This window comes from Eurypyga helias, unplaced genomic scaffold (assembly GCF_000690775.1).
Source record: "Eurypyga helias isolate BGI_N326 unplaced genomic scaffold, ASM69077v1 scaffold36840, whole genome shotgun sequence".
NCBI classification, from domain to species: domain Eukaryota; kingdom Metazoa; phylum Chordata; class Aves; order Eurypygiformes; family Eurypygidae; genus Eurypyga; species Eurypyga helias.
Genome location: NW_010226943.1, coordinates 4,498 through 21,709, shown reverse-complemented (window position 1 = coordinate 21,709; position 17,212 = coordinate 4,498). Strand labels below are relative to the sequence as shown.

The 17,212-nt window shown below is 39.7% G+C and overlaps 1 protein-coding gene across 1 annotated transcript in view; it reads left to right on the top strand.

Annotated features, from left to right (window-relative positions):
- KNTC1 (kinetochore associated 1) overlaps positions 1-16,662 on the top strand; it is a 38,302-nt gene extending 21,640 nt beyond the window's left edge. The window contains 26 exon segments of the mRNA XM_010154942.1: positions 224-387; positions 480-584; positions 1,516-1,644; positions 2,373-2,489; positions 2,862-2,971; positions 3,207-3,417; positions 4,084-4,173; positions 4,516-4,687; positions 5,086-5,144; positions 5,285-5,501; positions 5,777-5,850; positions 6,941-7,151; positions 7,259-7,368; positions 8,008-8,057; positions 8,431-8,509; positions 9,192-9,310; positions 9,743-9,878; positions 10,845-10,940; positions 11,745-11,801; positions 12,260-12,314; positions 12,394-12,457; positions 13,494-13,623; positions 14,620-14,709; positions 15,229-15,374; positions 16,206-16,296; positions 16,558-16,662. Coding sequence (XP_010153244.1) covers positions 224-387; positions 480-584; positions 1,516-1,644; positions 2,373-2,489; positions 2,862-2,971; positions 3,207-3,417; positions 4,084-4,173; positions 4,516-4,687; positions 5,086-5,144; positions 5,285-5,501; positions 5,777-5,850; positions 6,941-7,151; positions 7,259-7,368; positions 8,008-8,057; positions 8,431-8,509; positions 9,192-9,310; positions 9,743-9,878; positions 10,845-10,940; positions 11,745-11,801; positions 12,260-12,314; positions 12,394-12,457; positions 13,494-13,623; positions 14,620-14,709; positions 15,229-15,374; positions 16,206-16,296; positions 16,558-16,662 — 2,987 coding nt within the window.
- Positions 16,663-17,212: the final 550 nt, after the last annotated feature.

The following is a 17,212-nucleotide window of genomic DNA, read 5'->3' as shown; positions in this document are numbered from 1 at the left end:
TAGAGCCTTTCCAAAAAGATGACTAACTTCTGGTTTTTGAACTAAAATGACAGTCTGTATTAAATTAAATCTCTGAAAATTTAAGGTTTGAAAGAAAGCTAATCTTGCATCATAAATGTAACGAAGAAAAAGAGAAACTGCCCTGATATTAATTCTAATAACCATACGCTTAGTATAATTATAATTATTTTCTGGGGTTGTTTGTTCTTGAAATACATCACAGGAGAGAACCTTCTGGTGCCAGCTAGAGATCCCATCTGTGCAGTGCTGCAGAACCTCATGGAGTGCAGTCAGTTCGAGTTAGTTTTGCAGCTGATAGTCTGCTCGTTTGGATCCTGTCTTCAGCATGGTATATCAAACAACATGGATTTTTCCCTGAGTGAAAAGGTAAGGCATTACCTATTACACTATAAACGTCAAGAGAAGTTGAAGGCTTAGAATTTTTTTAACCACGTGCTGATTGTCTTTTCTTATAATAGCTGCATGATGGTGATATGCTAGTTGAAACCAAACGTTTTCTCGCTGCTATGACAAAGGAATGTACTACAGCAATTATGACCACTATCTTGACCTTACTACACAAGGTAAGAATGCTCGGAAACATGTAAGAGTGAGCTCCTTTTTTCTGCCGTCAAGAACAGGGCTACCCTTCCTACGGCAAAAGCCCACTCTGAGATTATCCTGTGGCCAAACACCGCAGGACCCGCACGTTCTGGAAGAATCACACATGTCGGAAAGCCATAGAAAAGGTGAAGGAAAGTACAGACATGATTGCAGTGGTGAGAGGGGGTTGGGTTCCCCAGCCTCACATCTGAATACCAGAGTGGGGAAAGGGTGCGCTAAATGGCCTGATGACAGCGTTGGCCTCTGCAGTCCCAGCTGGGATTCTTCCTCCCCTTCCCAGTCCCTCTTCCTACCCTGGTTGGAGGAGTGTTTCTGAACAGCCTTTGAACAGGCATCACTTTGCTGGCAGCCTCGCGCTCTAGCCCCAGCGTAACTGAGCTCTTTGATCCTACACTGCTTGCTCTGCCCGAAAGGTTACGGACAGTGGGAGCTTCATCTCCGTGGGATCCTTTAAGGATTCCTGAATGGAGTTTACAATCTGTGGTTATGATGTAATAACTGTGATAATGATCTCTATGATCTACCACAATTCCAATCGTGGTTTCATTTTGTATTTGTAGACTTTTGGTTGAGGGGAGGTTGTTCCTGGGTTTTGTGGTTTTTGTTTTTGTTTTTAAAAAAAAGCTATCTGCAAAAGCTGCCATATACAATCTTCTAAGGCACTTTGCACCAAGGAAAGTTACTTTTAGACTGGCTTCAGTATATTCAGATTTGAAGTTCTAAAACCTGAAATGCATTTTTATTCTTCTTTTTCTTTCCCTCTAATTTAAAGGCCCAATACACCTCTAGATTACAGGCTACTTCTTATGTGTTATATTTTAATAGTTCTTCTTGTATAAGTTGCTAAAATTTGTAACTTTTATCTCTTTTTTTTGGTCCCCTAATACACAGGTGTTCAACTGTCATGTCATAGACCAGAACCTGGCACTGGGGTATTGCACAATTTTGCCCAAGGAAGACATATTCAATAAGCTCTGGGACGTCATAAACAATACATGGCAAAATTACAGAAAAGTTTTGGTAAATTCACAAGGAAATATATTTCTTTAGGAAATAGAGAATACTAAAGAGTTTATTTAAATAAGACGTCAGCAATATCACATGGAAGTGCAATACTTTGCCCTTATTAAGGGTGTAGCTGTTTGAACAAGTTCCTCACTCAGGGCAGCACTGGGAGAGCAGCTCTGTCTCTTTACCGCCGTGTAAGGTTGTGCACAGGCAGCTGCTGTGATCAGTTAGCATGATGTAAGCCCAAGCATTAGGTTACCTCTCAGAACTTATTCCAAAGCTTGAAATTGTTTATTACAGGACCCATCATAATTTTCATATGACATTATATTTTGAAGAAATTGTTCTCTGGCAGCAGTTGTCAAGAATGGAATGAATAAATACACAACTATTAAAATATAAAGGAAGATGGGAAATAAAGCATAACAAAGAAATGGGGAGGGATAGTGCCACAAATCTGGAGGAAAGACGATGTCTAAAAAATACCTTTTGTATTAGTTTCACTAGTGCCATACTAACAAAATATTTTTTGAGAAAAACTCAGTTTTAAAGTAGCCTTGAACTGCCAACTCAGGAGGTGGGGTCACCCTGATACAACCTTCGGTGAGGTTTGTTTTCATTTTACACAGTGTGGTCATCTGTGAGGTGTTTTAAATTCCTCTGAGGATTTAGACCTTAGGATTCCCGTTTTTCAGATTATTTGTTATACTTGTGTTCCTTTCCCTTCTCACTCCTTTTAGGCAGTAGCTCTGGTTGGAGCAGAGCTTGCTAACCAATGTGGGGAAGCAGCAGAAAAAAAGAAATTCCAGGAACTGGTTACTGATGCGGAGTGGGGTATCCGACTTGGTGACCTTGGGGTAAGCTTGCCATTTATTTATTTTAGGGGTTTATTAACTGATTAAATATCAATATATTCTGAGATGTGTAGTGATTTTTAGATTTCCCATTCAAATGTAAGTTCGTTGGGGTTTTGTTTTTAATTTTTGTTCTGCTTCTCTGCTTAAATAAACCTCAGAAACTGCGAAACACAGTAACTGAGGGTGCTATAAAAGAACTTCTAAGTGCTTATTTGGCACGGGGCGTAGTAAGCAAACACACTGCTTTTTCTTGCTCTGAAAACCTCTGGATTGAAACTAAAGAAAACAAAACATTAACTATAGAAAGAATTAGTCTTGATGTTGTCTAAAAGACTTCTTCAGGAAGAAAATAACATGTTTGTTTATCTGTAGATTTCTTTCAAGACTGTATTTAGACAACCACCAGCCAGGAAGAAGGAACTCATAAGAACCCTGGTACAAAATCCAAAAGTGGGCATAGATGTCATATTGAATTACTGCAGGTAATAATTGAAGCAAATCAATCGTGTTTCATCGTTGCTGTGATAATAACCATGCCTACTGCAATGTATTTTCGTTTTTATAGATCCTAATTAATGCATACAAATTGTTGTCTGGTTGGGTTTTTTCAAGTATTAATCAGAATACATACTGTTCTTTGGTGAATTTATTCATAAGGAAATAAGCACCTTGACAAAACCAAAGTTGACAGACAAAATAATATCTGTCCTCTTCTAGTACTTTCACGCTGGACAGTGATGCCGCACTGCAGCTTTGCATTGAAACACTTCTTCTCCAGAATGCTAATACAAATCACGTTGAAGGTGACTCTGCAGAATCCAGCAAGAAGCAACCTCATTCCACATTACTAGCAAGAGCACTGGAAATAGTTCCTCTGTTGAAAAGCACGAAAGACCTGGTTGCTAGCCTCAGTGGAATATTGTACAAGGTAAAAAAACCAAAACAACAGGCAAACGAAGCCCTGAAGTATGCATCTAGTCTCAAATGCTGCAGGTCACTTGAGTGGCAGATTAATTTGGAAAGGTTCTTTTTTTCATTTTTACTAAAGAATGTAAAGGTTAAGTTTCAGTTTTCTACTTCTCTAGAAAAAAACAACAGAACAACTTATCTAATTATGTTTAAAACAGGTAGAGTGTTTCTTCCCAACTTCCCTTAAAAAGCAACCAGAAAATTAAAAAAAAAAAAAGTCACTTCTAAAAATCATAGTGCACTGGAAATATTTCAAAGTGCTAACTTAAAAATGGATAGTAACAAAAAATATTTGTATTTTGGGGGTATTTTTGTTTTATTTTGGTTGGTTGGGGTTGGGGTTTGGTTTTTAGGAGATTTTTGTGTTTGAGTTTTTTGTTTATGGGGTTTTTTTATTTTCATCACTTCATGTTTGGTCTTTCTACAATATCCTGACAATTTCTTAGGATTTAGGACTATGAAGTGAAAGTTTTATTGTTTCAGAGAAGTATATCATGATGTTTATACTGTTTCTTCAGTGTTATGTCAATATGTTGGCGTTAAAATGGGAAAAAGTTAACTCGGTTGTATGTTTTTATAAAACAAAACATATAAGATCTTATAAATAGATTGTTATTTTGAACAGCTTGATCCTTATGACTATGAAACTCTAGAAATTGTCCTGAAAGTGATGCAAAATGCTGATGAAAAGAACATCAGTATCCACCTGAATCAGGTATGTCCAAATATGTTGCTGTTACCTTGCTAGTGGTACCTGTATTGTTTTATCTATTTATTAGTGCAGTTACTCAAGAGTCTGTTGAAATTAATTGAATTATTCTATCTCCACAGCTCTCATTCAGAAACTAGCATTCAAGAAATAGTGATCTCTAGTTGTTTCTCACTAATGGCTCATAGCAGGGAAAAAACCTCTACAGATACATACCAACTCTGTCAAAAAACCATACGTCTCCGGGACTTTGGCGTGTTTACTGGGGGGACAGGGAGAAACATAGTAGTCTTGTGGCTTTTTTGCTTTTTCCTTGCCTTTTAAAATATTATTTTTTCTTTCCCTTAGGCTTTGAGTCTCCTCAAACATCTGGAATCTTATAAAAGAATTTCTCCACCTGCAGACTTAGAGCACCAATATGTTTTAGAGCATGTGATTCCCTTATCTCCAGCTGCTCAAACCAGACTGCCCTTTCATCTGATATTCTTTAGAACTGCACAGTGTTTCTGGAACATTATATGTACGTTCAGTATTTTTAATGGCTGGATATATGTATAATTCCCTCTCTCTGCTGTTTGTGAGCTTTCAAGTTCTGCAGTATATATTTCACATTAATTGTGTGTCTTTATTTTTGCGGTTTTCATCCCAACCCCTTGTGCTCCCAAATTGCTACTGGTGAGGTAACTGGCTTTCAGTGGATGATATACACAATGCAGAATTCTGTCCTCTAATTCTTTTCTTAGGACCTCTCAAAACCCAAATTAATCTACCTATCCCACATCCCAGGCCAGTGTGGATAATTAAGATCATATTCTTTCTCTCCCAATGGAGGTCTGCACCTAGCAATAAACTCCAAGTGCTTGATTTCGCTGCAAGTTGGCTATGACACTATCACGCCCAGCTATCTTTTCCTTGCAGCTGCAGAGCTCAGTGAGGAATCCTTCCCGACACTTCTGTTGATTTCTAAACTGATGAAGGTAAAGTAGCGTTTTGAAAGCATGTATTTCAAAATTACGCTTCAAACACAGACAGAAAAGAGCTCTTGTCTTCCTTTTTCATGATTTTGGCCTCCCTGTAGAACTTCTGACAACCCTTAATCTACTTCAATGCTTTTCAGGCTTCGCTGGATACCTTACACATGTCTGCAGCTCGACAAGTCTTTGAAAAAAAACTGAAACCAAAAATATTTGAAATGAGAAACACTGGATACGCATCAGTTGTTAACAAGGAAACAACTAAAACCGTACACACAATTCAGTCATATCTGCTGTCCATAATTAACCCGGAGTGGGCAGTAGCTATTGCTCACAAGATTGCACAAGAATTTCCAACAGGTAAGGTGCATATGGGATGACTTGAGGGATGAAGTAAAGGGTGGAGAATAGGTTTGAGAAAAGAAAAGCTGGTGACCAAACACTTGTTCAGTACTCGGATAAACCCAGGGAACTCTGAGAATAAAAATGCATTTGTCTCCTACATCTTGTGCTCTTTAGGCACAGGAGCTTTCCTAATATTTTAAATAGCTTCTAATTGTTCTTAATTATTGGAAATAAACTGGATATATTTATTTATTTACTTCTTTCACCCCATTTGTTTTTCTTTAAAAAAGGTCCTGACCAGATTGAGGCATTGAAATTCTGTCTTTATCTAACTGAGAAATGGCTAAAGAATACTACAGCTCAGGTAACGGTAAACTGCTTGCAAGACTGTTGTGGAATAGTCGGGTACTTGTGTTGGTGTTTTGTCTTTCGGTGTGTAAGTCGTACCATAACCAGCCCTGATACGGGAAGTGACTGTGTAAGTGACCCCTCAGAAGAGCCCTCTCCGTACAGTAACGTTCTGCTCACAACCTAGCAAAAATAAAGCTTACAGTTCTTGGAGGTTGGACAAAACATACAGTTTTAAGGAAGAATAATTTGTTCTTTCTCCTGTCGTGTGTATTTTTCTTGCTGCAGGAGAAGGAGTTGGAATCTCTTCCTGCAGTTAGATCAACAGCATTATTAACTTTTGCTTTGAGTCCCAAGACTCTTTAGCCATTTAGAGTAGTATATATACAAAAAGCCTCCTTTGACTTGATTCTCAGGCTCATTTTTACATTGTTGGTAGGGAGAGGTGAAAAAGAATCTCAGCCTTGATTATAAATACCAAACTTGCTATGGCGTTGTTGAGACAAAATGAACACAAAATAGTTCTCTGAAGCTTAGTCACACGTTTGAACAGAATTGTGCCAAAACTAAACAATAATTCTAGCAGCCAAGTTTTAACATCAGATTTTTTTTTTTTCCCCCTCTCCATCTTACCTCAAAATGTCATCATTTTACATACTGGTGGTACTTATTTTATTTGACTTTTTCACAATATACCTTTGTTTACAATTTTTTTCAAAGTTAGTTTTCTTGCTACAGCAGCATGGTTAATCATAGAATGGTTTGGGTTGGAAGGGACCTTAAAGATCATCCAATTCCAACCCCCCTGCCATGGGCAGGGACACCTTCCACTAGACCAGGTTGCTCCAAGCCTCATCCAGCCTGGCCTTGGACACATCCAAGGATGGGACATGCACAGCTTCTCTGGGCAACCTGTCCCAACACTTCCCCAGAAATACTATCTGTCTACAGAAAAAAATGCCTGTAGATACAGGTATGGAGACACATCTTACAAACAGATCTTGCTATCCAGTTTGCTGTTTTAGACTATAAAAGCTAAGATAATTTTTCTAGTGCTTTTGAGTAAAAGGAGGTTGTTTCATATCAATTGTGTTGTTTTGCTAAAGGATGTTTCACATGAAAAAGCACAAGTCCTACAGAACAAATTATATATGCAGTATAAGCGATCAGCGACAGAAAATGTTCTAATAACACATAACTTGAACACTGGAGAGCATTTAAAGTCTATTGGGAAACCAGCAAATCTTATCACTTTACTATTCGAACACCACAGTATAGACAAAAGATTCCAGAATCCAACTGGCAGAGATTATCCAGGTGAGTATCCATGATTTAGTTTCAAAGGAGCAAAACTAAGTTCTTTAAAAATGGCTAAGCAAGGTAAGACTAGTTGGTGAATATATCGTCTCTCCCTGTTTACGTAGATATCCATATGGCAGCTAAGGAGATAGCCGAAATCAACAATCTGGATATGAACAAAATTTGGGATAAACTGCTGTACAAGTGGCTGTGTCCAACTGTACTGCCCTCGGAGGTAAGTCCTCACTGGGGATTTGGGTTTGTGGAGAAAAATGGCCCACTACATTAAATAAGTATGTTTTTATCCCCTGTTCAGAAGACTAAGGTTATTTTGCACAGTTTGCCTTTAGTACTTAAGATGCATCTGAATTCAGAGAGCTAACAATTGCCGTGCCTTTCCAACATTGCTGCACTGTCACTAGTGAGAATGATTGGAAAAGCTTTCCCTTCTCTCTGAATAGAGATTAGAATGTTATCTTTGCTGTTACAGCAAGGTTGTGTAGCCAGCCCAAAGGAGTAAAGGAGCTATAAATACACTGGCTTCATCAGACACTGATTCTAGAATCAGGGGGAGGAGGAATCCTCTCCTGTTACAACTCAGCTAACAGAGGTAGTTGCGGCCTGCACAGCATACAGTGGGGTGAGAAGGAGCAGGGAGCGGGCACTGCCCCTGCTTCACAATGCCCCTTAGCAGGCTGAGGAACGGTGTTGACTGCCAAGCATACAGTTAAAGGAAGGAGGGACTGATAAAACCCAAATTCCTTTCCTTGGCTGCATTAACAGCGTGCCCAGCTTTAAGACAGGGTTTAAACCTGGCTATGGATCCAAACAATTAAGGAAACTCTCACAACTAGATTTTCATGTCTTTTTAAAGAAAGTTCAAGAAATCTTTGGAGGTGCACAGGAAGATGAAGAGCTCCGAAGGTACGTGCGTTGTCTTGCATATAATATGGCAACTTCTTGTTACCTTGCAACTTTAACTCTCTCTGGCTTTTTCAAGAAACTAGCAGTGTGTGTAATTCAGAACTCGCTGTTGTGTTCTCATTTTTACTTTCTGGTGACGTCAGTTTTGACCTGTCAAATACGCAACCAATGAAATGCCACTTGCAATAACTTACAGATATAAGGGCATGCTTAAGAGTAGCTATTTGGAGGCTTTCTCCTGGCTTTCTATATCCTTGGAATCTCCTACCCTTAATCTCTGGCAGTGAAATACGTTTACACAGGAATGACTATCCTTACGCTGTGTTTCAGTAACCGTGCTGTACTTGTATTAAAACCAAATGCATTTTTGCAGAGTTATATATCTACTTCAGTCGTGCCCGATGGATTACAGTTCAAGACTGCTTTTTGCAATTGCAACATCTGCCACGTCTGTAAGTTTCTAAATTCTTGTTTTAGCTTGCTACTTAGGAAAGTTTTACCTCTTATCTGAAATCAAGCGTTGCCTGCTTAACTGCATGGGTTTCAACCTAAGGCCTTTGTTCCTGTGTCTTGGATAGTTTATACATCCTTGCGAGCGCCATGTTTTACCCACCACCTTTGGGATAAAACTGGGGTGTTCAGTGAACTTTGCTATTATTGGCTGTCAAGAGCAGCTCTTGAACTCTGGGTTTTCTACGTTTATTGTTGATATTATCTGAAAATAACTTCAGTAAACTTTTTGGAGGGTGTGCTTTAGGCTGGTGTAACACATTGGCTCACTTTAGGTGGCATCAAAGCAGCGCAGTAAAATGATTTTAGCAGAACCTTAACCTTCAGCCTTTCACATTTACCGGATATATTTGTGATACTATAGATCACAAATATTTTTCTCGCCTTCATTAATAGTCTGAAGCCTAGAAAACTGCCTGGTTTAGCAGAGTGCTTTGAAGTGGACAAATATATCAGCTGGTTAGTAGAAAAGTTGAATGTGAACCAGTCTGACACTGAGCATATATTCCCTCTAAACTAATCCAAAAATCTTAGAAAGAATCATAGTAGAGATACATAACCCTCTTTCCAGTTGTTCAGCCAGTGGTTGTGACTTCTCTCTGTGTTGGTCTTTCCCCCTCTCAGCCAATCGGTCTCACTCAGCTGACATTTGCTCACAGGAGCCGGGCGCTCAAGTGTCTGCTCTACTTGGCAGATACCCACACTGTGGAATCACTCTTCGAGAAACCCATTGAGAAAGTGAAGTAAGATGAATTTTCCTTAAGGTGTTCCTTAATAATGATGTTTTGTTGGTCTTAACAGCCCCTGGAAAGATATGTATTATATTTGGAGAATTACTTTTTACTAATCTGTGTTTTGAACTTTAAAAATCTATTTCTGAGGAGCATAATTAGATCTTTTATCTTCACCCTAATGCAGTCCAGTACATCACAGTCCTAATTTGTAAACTTGAGAGTAGTACAACAGGAGAGTATTTTGTTCCATTTTGCATAATTGCAGTTATTTCTCTAGCAAGTGAAGTATTTTCTCCTACCCAGATACAGGTAGTGTTCTGTTCATCAGAGTTCAGAACCGGTCATCCTGCTTAATTGATCCTGAGCTTGACTATGTGAATTATAATAATCACTGCAAATAGCATTAACCCCTATTTGGGGTGGGGGGACTTTTTTTTACAGGTATTTTCTAAAATGCTGCATTTATCTGGCAGAGTTTGAAATCTTGAATATTCCATATACTTATGAATCATTTCGTAAGAGTCCGAAGGAAGGAATGATTAAGGGGCTCTGGAAGAATCACAGCCACGAACCCACGGTATGATTTTTAAATCCTTTGTATATTTTTTTTTTTGGTACACACTGGGGGAAACGTACACCTTTCTACATAGCACGTGTATTTCTAAACAGATGTTGCTCCAATGTACTCTGCCTGACTCATGATTATGCATCTGCTACTCATAACTGTATTTAAAAGTACCAGTGAGTATTCAGTTACCTTCAAGACACTTTCAGAGTGACCAAAAAACCCCACAACTGTTAACGTGCTGACTATTGCCCATCACGTAACTATTACCTAGTACCTGCCCACCTTTGTGTACCCATACCTTGTCTCTTGTCTGGGAAGCAAGATATTTGGTGCGGAAGCCTGGTTTTCATTTTGTTTTGGGGTTGGGGTTTTTTTGTTTGTCTTTTGAAGTTGCTTGGACTTGTGTCATACTTAATATGAATTAAATATGAACAGGCATTCACCTTCAGAATAGCTCTTAGTTACTTACCTAATGTGCCAGGGATAGGTTTTAAGCTCTGCTCTGCTTAGAAATTTAACTTTGACAGTTCCTTTGTGTTACTAAGTATGTATAACGCTGAAGACAAGGGCGGGTAAGTGAGATTTCCAGGTAGATAACAGTATATGACAAAAAATGTATACTAGCCTATTAAGGCTTCAACAGGAATACTTGTGATCTATAGCCATAAAATGGAAGTGATCTGTTCTTTAGTTGAAATATACATATGCCAGTCTAAAATTTGAAGATGACAGATAAGAAAAGCTTTAGCCTTCCTGCAATCAAAAAATAAAGTGGTATTGCGTATAAGTGGGATTTTGGTATTGTTTTATTTCTCCTCACCTGTGTAAAATAATTCTGAAAGTGGCTTGGTTGTGGCCTTTCAGGAGTTAAAGGTCCTGGGAACGCTGTAAAAATCTAAACTCATGCTGGCAAGCAGTAAATTTTGAAGATCATGAATGTATATTAACATACAGCATGTCCTTGCTCCCCTTCAGGCTGTTAGACTGGTGACAGAACTTAGTCTAGAGTACAAGGTGTATGACTCCCAGCTGTGGAACAGCCTGCTACAGAAACTCCTTGGTTTCAATATGGTAAGGAATTTTTAAGCATGAAGTTCTGCAGCGAGGAAAAGGCTTTGTTAGCCACTGATTTCTAGAGAATGCAATAGATACATAAACTATAAACTGAGCGTGACCAATTACTGATAGTTTACTTGGGCTCTTAGATACTGAATGGGTGAAGCTTTGAGGGATTTGTGTTTCAGCAGAATTGTTTGAGAATTTTGATCTTCAATTGTTCTAGTTTTAAAGGCACCAGGCCACTCAGATGGCAAGGGTTAATCCTATGATAAACTGAAACACTTCCTGTTATTATACACACGTGCACAAACTTCATACATGTGTGTACATATACACACAAAAATATTACCCCTAAATCGTGTTTACGATGATAGAAACCCTGATTTTTGTCATTCAGAACCTTAATTACCGCAGATCGTCAAACTTGACGTGAAGTTGCTAAGGCCTAAGGAGTGAGCAGATGTACCTGGCCACGTGGCCGATTCGGGGGCAGGTATTTGAGCTAGCTTTAATCTAATGAGGTTTAGGTACTAACAGCAAAGAAGGTGAGGTCATAAACTTCTCAGCACCAGTTGTATTAAGACTACCAAAAGTCTTGGTTATTTACTGAGGCAACATATGCTGCTACTGCTTGTGATAGTTTAGTAAATTAAATTATAGATCATATTTCTGTATGCATTGGTTACTCCTCCCAAAGTACCTTGAGGAACTGTAAGTTAGCATCCCGCAGACAAGACAAGGAGCGTAACGCAGTTCTGTAGGTTGCTGCCAAAGCCTCAAACACTGTAGCATTTTACAATGAAATTTTATTTTCAGATTCAATATTTAAGAAGAGTTTTGATAGCAATTACTGGGATTCATTCATTATGGGAGGTAAGCAAATATTCTGTGACTCCTAATCTTCTTCACTTAAGAGGAGTTCAGCAGCCTCTTAGTGTGCATGTGTGACTGGCAGCCATCTATGCCATGAAGTGTTATGCGTTGAAAAAGACCATTTTTGAATGATTACTTTTATGACAATACAATATGCAGATGAGTATCGTTATTAATCCCTGAAGTAGCGTATTTTCTACTTGTGGTTCCTTCAGTAAACACTTACTTGGACAGTTTTGTAAGGTGGCACAGAATAATTTTACCATCGGTAATCCGGCTGAATGTTTAACTATGAGATGAGGAAAGCAATGTTAGGGAATATTTCATCCAGGATAAAAATAAAGGAAAACTGGCAGGCTTCTCCCACCTACAGTGGGCTGGGATGTCTGTGTGTCTCTGTTTACAAAGACACTGAGTTACAACTGTGTTTGGCTATTACTTTAATTTGCTGTCAACAGGTTCCCAACTTCAGTCGAGCTTGGCGAAGTGTCGTTCTGTCACCGTTTCTCACAGGTAGGGTTGTTACTAACTGTCCTGCTTGTGTGCTAACTTGGGCATATATTTACTTTACCATGTTTTCTTCATTTCTTAGCTTCGTGTCCACCAAGTCCTAAACAGTTAGAGGAATGTTGTGAGTGTTTCGTGCTTCTGCTCAAGTAAGTATTCATCCCACATTTGTATGAGTTTGAGTGGGAATGGCTGTTTGTAATGTCTCATCCAATGACCTGCCCTGGAACAGGCAAAGGAGCTCTGAAAACTGGGAACCTGAGGCATGAGGAAGAACCTTTTGCCTCTTGTGGGAAGGCCAGGACCAGGGCATGTACCCAAACAGAAATTCTGTGCTTGCCTGGAGACTGCTGACAGCATGCTCTAACCCTGTACCTTGGCTGTTTACGCCGTATGGGGAACCACTTTCTGAACTGGGACTTGGAATCAGCAGCATGGACTGCTGAAAAACAACTTATCTGCCCAGTTGCTGCCCCACAGGGCATCTCTGTTCCTGTCCTGACATTTTTAAAGGACTCACGGGTCAACCATAGAAGTCCAGTTAATATTTTTCTTAGCCCAAAATATAACACAAATCCTAAAAGAGTAACACAGACTGTAAGAGAGAATTTGTTCTCCTACAAAGAATAAATCTGACATGACAAAATCTAACGGCTGCACATCTATAAACGTGATTAACCTATGGTATTAGTGTTCCAAAACTTTCTATACATAAACCAGTTTTGCATTGCCTTTACAATGTAAAAAAGCACAATAAATCATTATCTTATTCACCACAATGCTCCAGCTTGCTCAGGAGAAGAACCAAAGCTCAGTGCACCTGACTTGAGCCAACAGTTAGTCAGGAAATACTGGAAAAGGATCCAGCTGAAGAACATGCCCACGCCACTGTGCACATACATCATGACTCAGGGCAGTTGGCCAACACTTCCGCTCAAAACAGGGCCTTGGGTGTTTAGAAAGAGAAGCTGGACTTGGGTGGGGGGTTTTCAAGCTAGAAAATCCTCATGCATTTGTCTTCTGGGAAACTTCAACTCACATGGTTTGGCCATTTCTGGAAATAAGATGAAGTTAAAATGTGTTGTTCCCTTTGGTTTAAAGTCTCAATGCAGTTTTTTGGCAGTACTAAGGTATCTGGTTATACATATCATAGTTGAGAGCTTCACTCCTAATCTTCTTCCAAAGGTGCCCTGTTCTGGCTGACTTGGATGTCATCGGAATAGCAAAACAATATGCACAGTTGGACCTTCCAGCTTTTGCTTTGGGGTGCCTGTTGCTGATTCCTCAGTCTGAGAAGCGAGAGCAGCAAATTCAGGTAAATATAAGTTTTGTGTTCTCTCTGTGCAAGGGAAACATCTTTAAGCATGTTCTGTTCAACAGAGACTGTGAAAGATGGTAACTTAAAATCGCTCCTGACTCAAATATGTCACTGCTGACTGCTGCTTAGCCTTTCCCAACCGCAAAGGCTATTGCCATGGATTTGTCCTTCTGAAAGGGATCATGGGAACACTGCCTTTTTTTTTTTTTTTTTAAAGCAAAACCCGCTAGCTTCAAGTCATCCTCAGCTGCTTTATCATACCCCTTCGCCTTCTGAGGATATTTTATGGGATGCCACCCATAAAACCCAAGGAAAAAACCCACCAGCAAACACCAAACCCCAGGCCACAGCCACACACCTGCTAGGGTATGGTGACATCTAGGACTGCTAAGGAGCTACCGGTGGGCTAGTTTCACAGCAGATTGTAAGAGAAGTACCGACCGAATCCTACTTTGGAAAAGGAGTTGAAAGCTCCCGACTTCTTAGAAAGACGCTTGATCTGTGTCAAAAGTTCAGATACAAACTTTTTGCCTTAGGAGTGGTGAGGATACGGCTCTGTATCGTGAGCGTTTCCTTTCTCACTTCTGTCCATTAACTGGCGTTCTGCATTGTTCTCCCAGATGAAGCATTAAAGATTGTTCCTGTATTTGTCACTAGCAAAGGCATCTTAAATTCCTAGACTTCCAGTCGTGGAAGTTAAGCTCGGGAAGATTTTCCCAACTTACAGCATCAGTGCAAGACATTCAGCCTGCTGACAGCGAGTCAAAACCCCGAACATCTATAATGGCTACAGCAAAATACCCTTTGAGGGCTAAAAGCAACGCGTACTATTTCAGTCAAACCGCACAGATCCTGGTTTGATAATTTCGTCTTTGTACCTAGAATTACAAAATATGAACTGGTCTAGCATAAATCAAGTACTTGCTCTGAAGGGAGAGTTTCTACTTTCATCATTCACAGAATATTCATGGTTTTCACAATTATTTTTTCAAGGGTTTCTTATCGACATGTAACATGGAAACTGTGCTGCAACAAACAGATGAACACATGAACACTGGAGAAATCGTAGGATTTGCTTCTCAGGTAAATACCCACTGTTTACTTCACTTGCCTTTGACTTGGAGGCTTTTTGTGATAGATAAGTGCATCCAGAATGCTTTTTTCCCCCCTCTCTCCACTGATCTTGCCAAACATTAGTTGACATAACGCACACTTTAAAATCTAGCAATATTTACAGGGAATTCTGCATTTTTATCACTGTGTAAGGGAAAAACCTTCCGGTGTATGTTCACAGTGCTGTGCTACAGGCTGCCCTGCTTGTGGGACAGCACTGTTTGCAGCAGCGCTACCTTATTTTTCTAAATAAATGTTTTAAGCTCAAAGGCCAAAGGGCTTCTGAATCTGCACTCTGCCTTGCCGTGGGCTGCCTTCCTGCAGGCAAGTTTCCTAACGCCTATCTGAATCTGAGATCAGTATTCATAAAATCTGCCATTTCGCAGCACTAACAATGATAATCCTGCTCTTTCTGAGCTCTTTTCATTCCAAAGCAAATACTTATTAAAAATATTAATGCTTTTCCATTGTTAAACCTTAAATCTACAGATTAGATCTTTGGTTTTGGACAGTATCATAAATGATAAGCTATATGAGAAATTCTTGAAAACTAAGTATTTTCCACTGTTGAAGCAACAACTGATGAATACTCACCGACTGAGAGAATTGGTGGATTATTTTGTTAAAAAGAACTGGTAAGTTAAATGGGTGATGCATTATTCGCAGTAATTACAGCAACTTAATCTCTCCTTTATTTTATATTCATTTATTTGAAGTCATGGAGATTTTGTAGTACTCAGTCTCTAAGAATTTTTAGAGTAAATTAAATGACCAAAATAAAAATCGCCCCTCACTACTCTGCATCCTTAGGATGGAGTTTCAGAGTTTCATTCAAGCCAAAGTAACACCATTTGAGCCTGGGCTGGCAAGCAGATCAGTTAAAATAGCAGAATTAACCCAACAGAAAAAGCAAACATGTTAGCTTTGAGTCACTTCACTGTACCTTCAGATGAATTCAGCTTAGCAGCAGCATGGAGTCACAGCTTCAGCAGTAAGAACACTGAAAAAACACACGGACTGCCTGCACTCAAGGCTGTTTTCCTGAAGTTAGATATGCCTTGTGTTCCACTCAAACAAAACAAAGGATCTGGCCACTGAACCTGCCAAGAGAGCTCTCAATCAGCAATCAGTGACTCACAGCACTTGGGCTCATTGTGCACAGCTGCCACTTTCCCTTTCAGACCCCAAACAGTACTGCAGGTGGCTGGTACCAGCTATCCTGCAGGCAAAACGGGACAGGAATCAGTAATAACCACTTAAATCCTAGTATATATTGGTTTTATTACAGCCACAGGTAAATACTACACTGGTCCCAGCTTGCTTCCCTCTACTGGGAAACGACAGAACCTATCCGACTTCAAAAATGCGGGGTCACACCTTACTTTTATACTTCAGTGCGTATAGTCTAATTCTTTGGCTTTTTAGACAACACATTGTCAACCATGATAAACTTTTGCCTCCCACAGCTTTGATGATGCAAGAGCCCTAATTCAGGAATATCAAGAGAAGTGTGGAAATCCTGCTCTGGTAGACGTACCATCAGCTGATCTTCTGAAGGTAAAATGAGCCACTTCTGTGCCTTGCGTGGCATTTCTTCCTTTTTTTTACTAAACCAAGACTCAACTTTTAGCAAAAGTACTTGTTAGCCCATTTATTTTAGCAGAATACATTGTATAGAATGCAATAGCCCTTTATTAGTTCAAATGATTCATTTTACTGGAACCAAATCTGTCCCATGCTAAGCCTTATGCTTTCAGGGACTTTCACAGGTCTGGGATTATATCCTGGTTTCCTAATCCCTATTAACATTGTTCTCAGATGTACCTGAATGGACCAGAGGAGACCTGCGTGCTAGAACTTCATCGGCAAGGTCTCGATTTACCCTTTTCTCCCTCTGCGGGCAAGAGGAAGGCCACGCACTAAAGATGCTCAAACGGGGCGGGTGACATTAAACTAAAACCTCCATCTCTTTTAGCAAAACCTGCCCTGAGCTTTCCACATGTTTCAGCTGTTCCAGGCTCTTTCTCCTCCATGCTCTGTCCCCATGGAAACAGTTGCAGGATTTCCTGCTTCTCTGCAACAGCAATGTTCATATTCAGCACTTTGATTTTTTAGGAAGGATGAATGTTTATTTCCTTCATGTCTGTATTTCTCCATGTCCAAGTCTGCTGAGGATCCCTGTAAGGTTTCCTTCACACAAACCTAACGGTGCAGAACTGAGATAAAATTAAGTGGTGTACTTCATGTAAAACACACTTTGTGGACACACTGTAATTTCAACTAGTCAACACAAATAAAGAGACATGTATCAACTTTGGCCTTCCAGTATCCCATAAACCTTTCTTAATCATGAGATTGTCAGTCAATTGACATTCCACTTGGTCACTACCCTTCTCTGTGTGTGCCAAGTTTTCGTTCCAGCTTTGTTCCGTCTGCGGCAGGATAAAGCAAGAACCATGTGTTTCACCACATG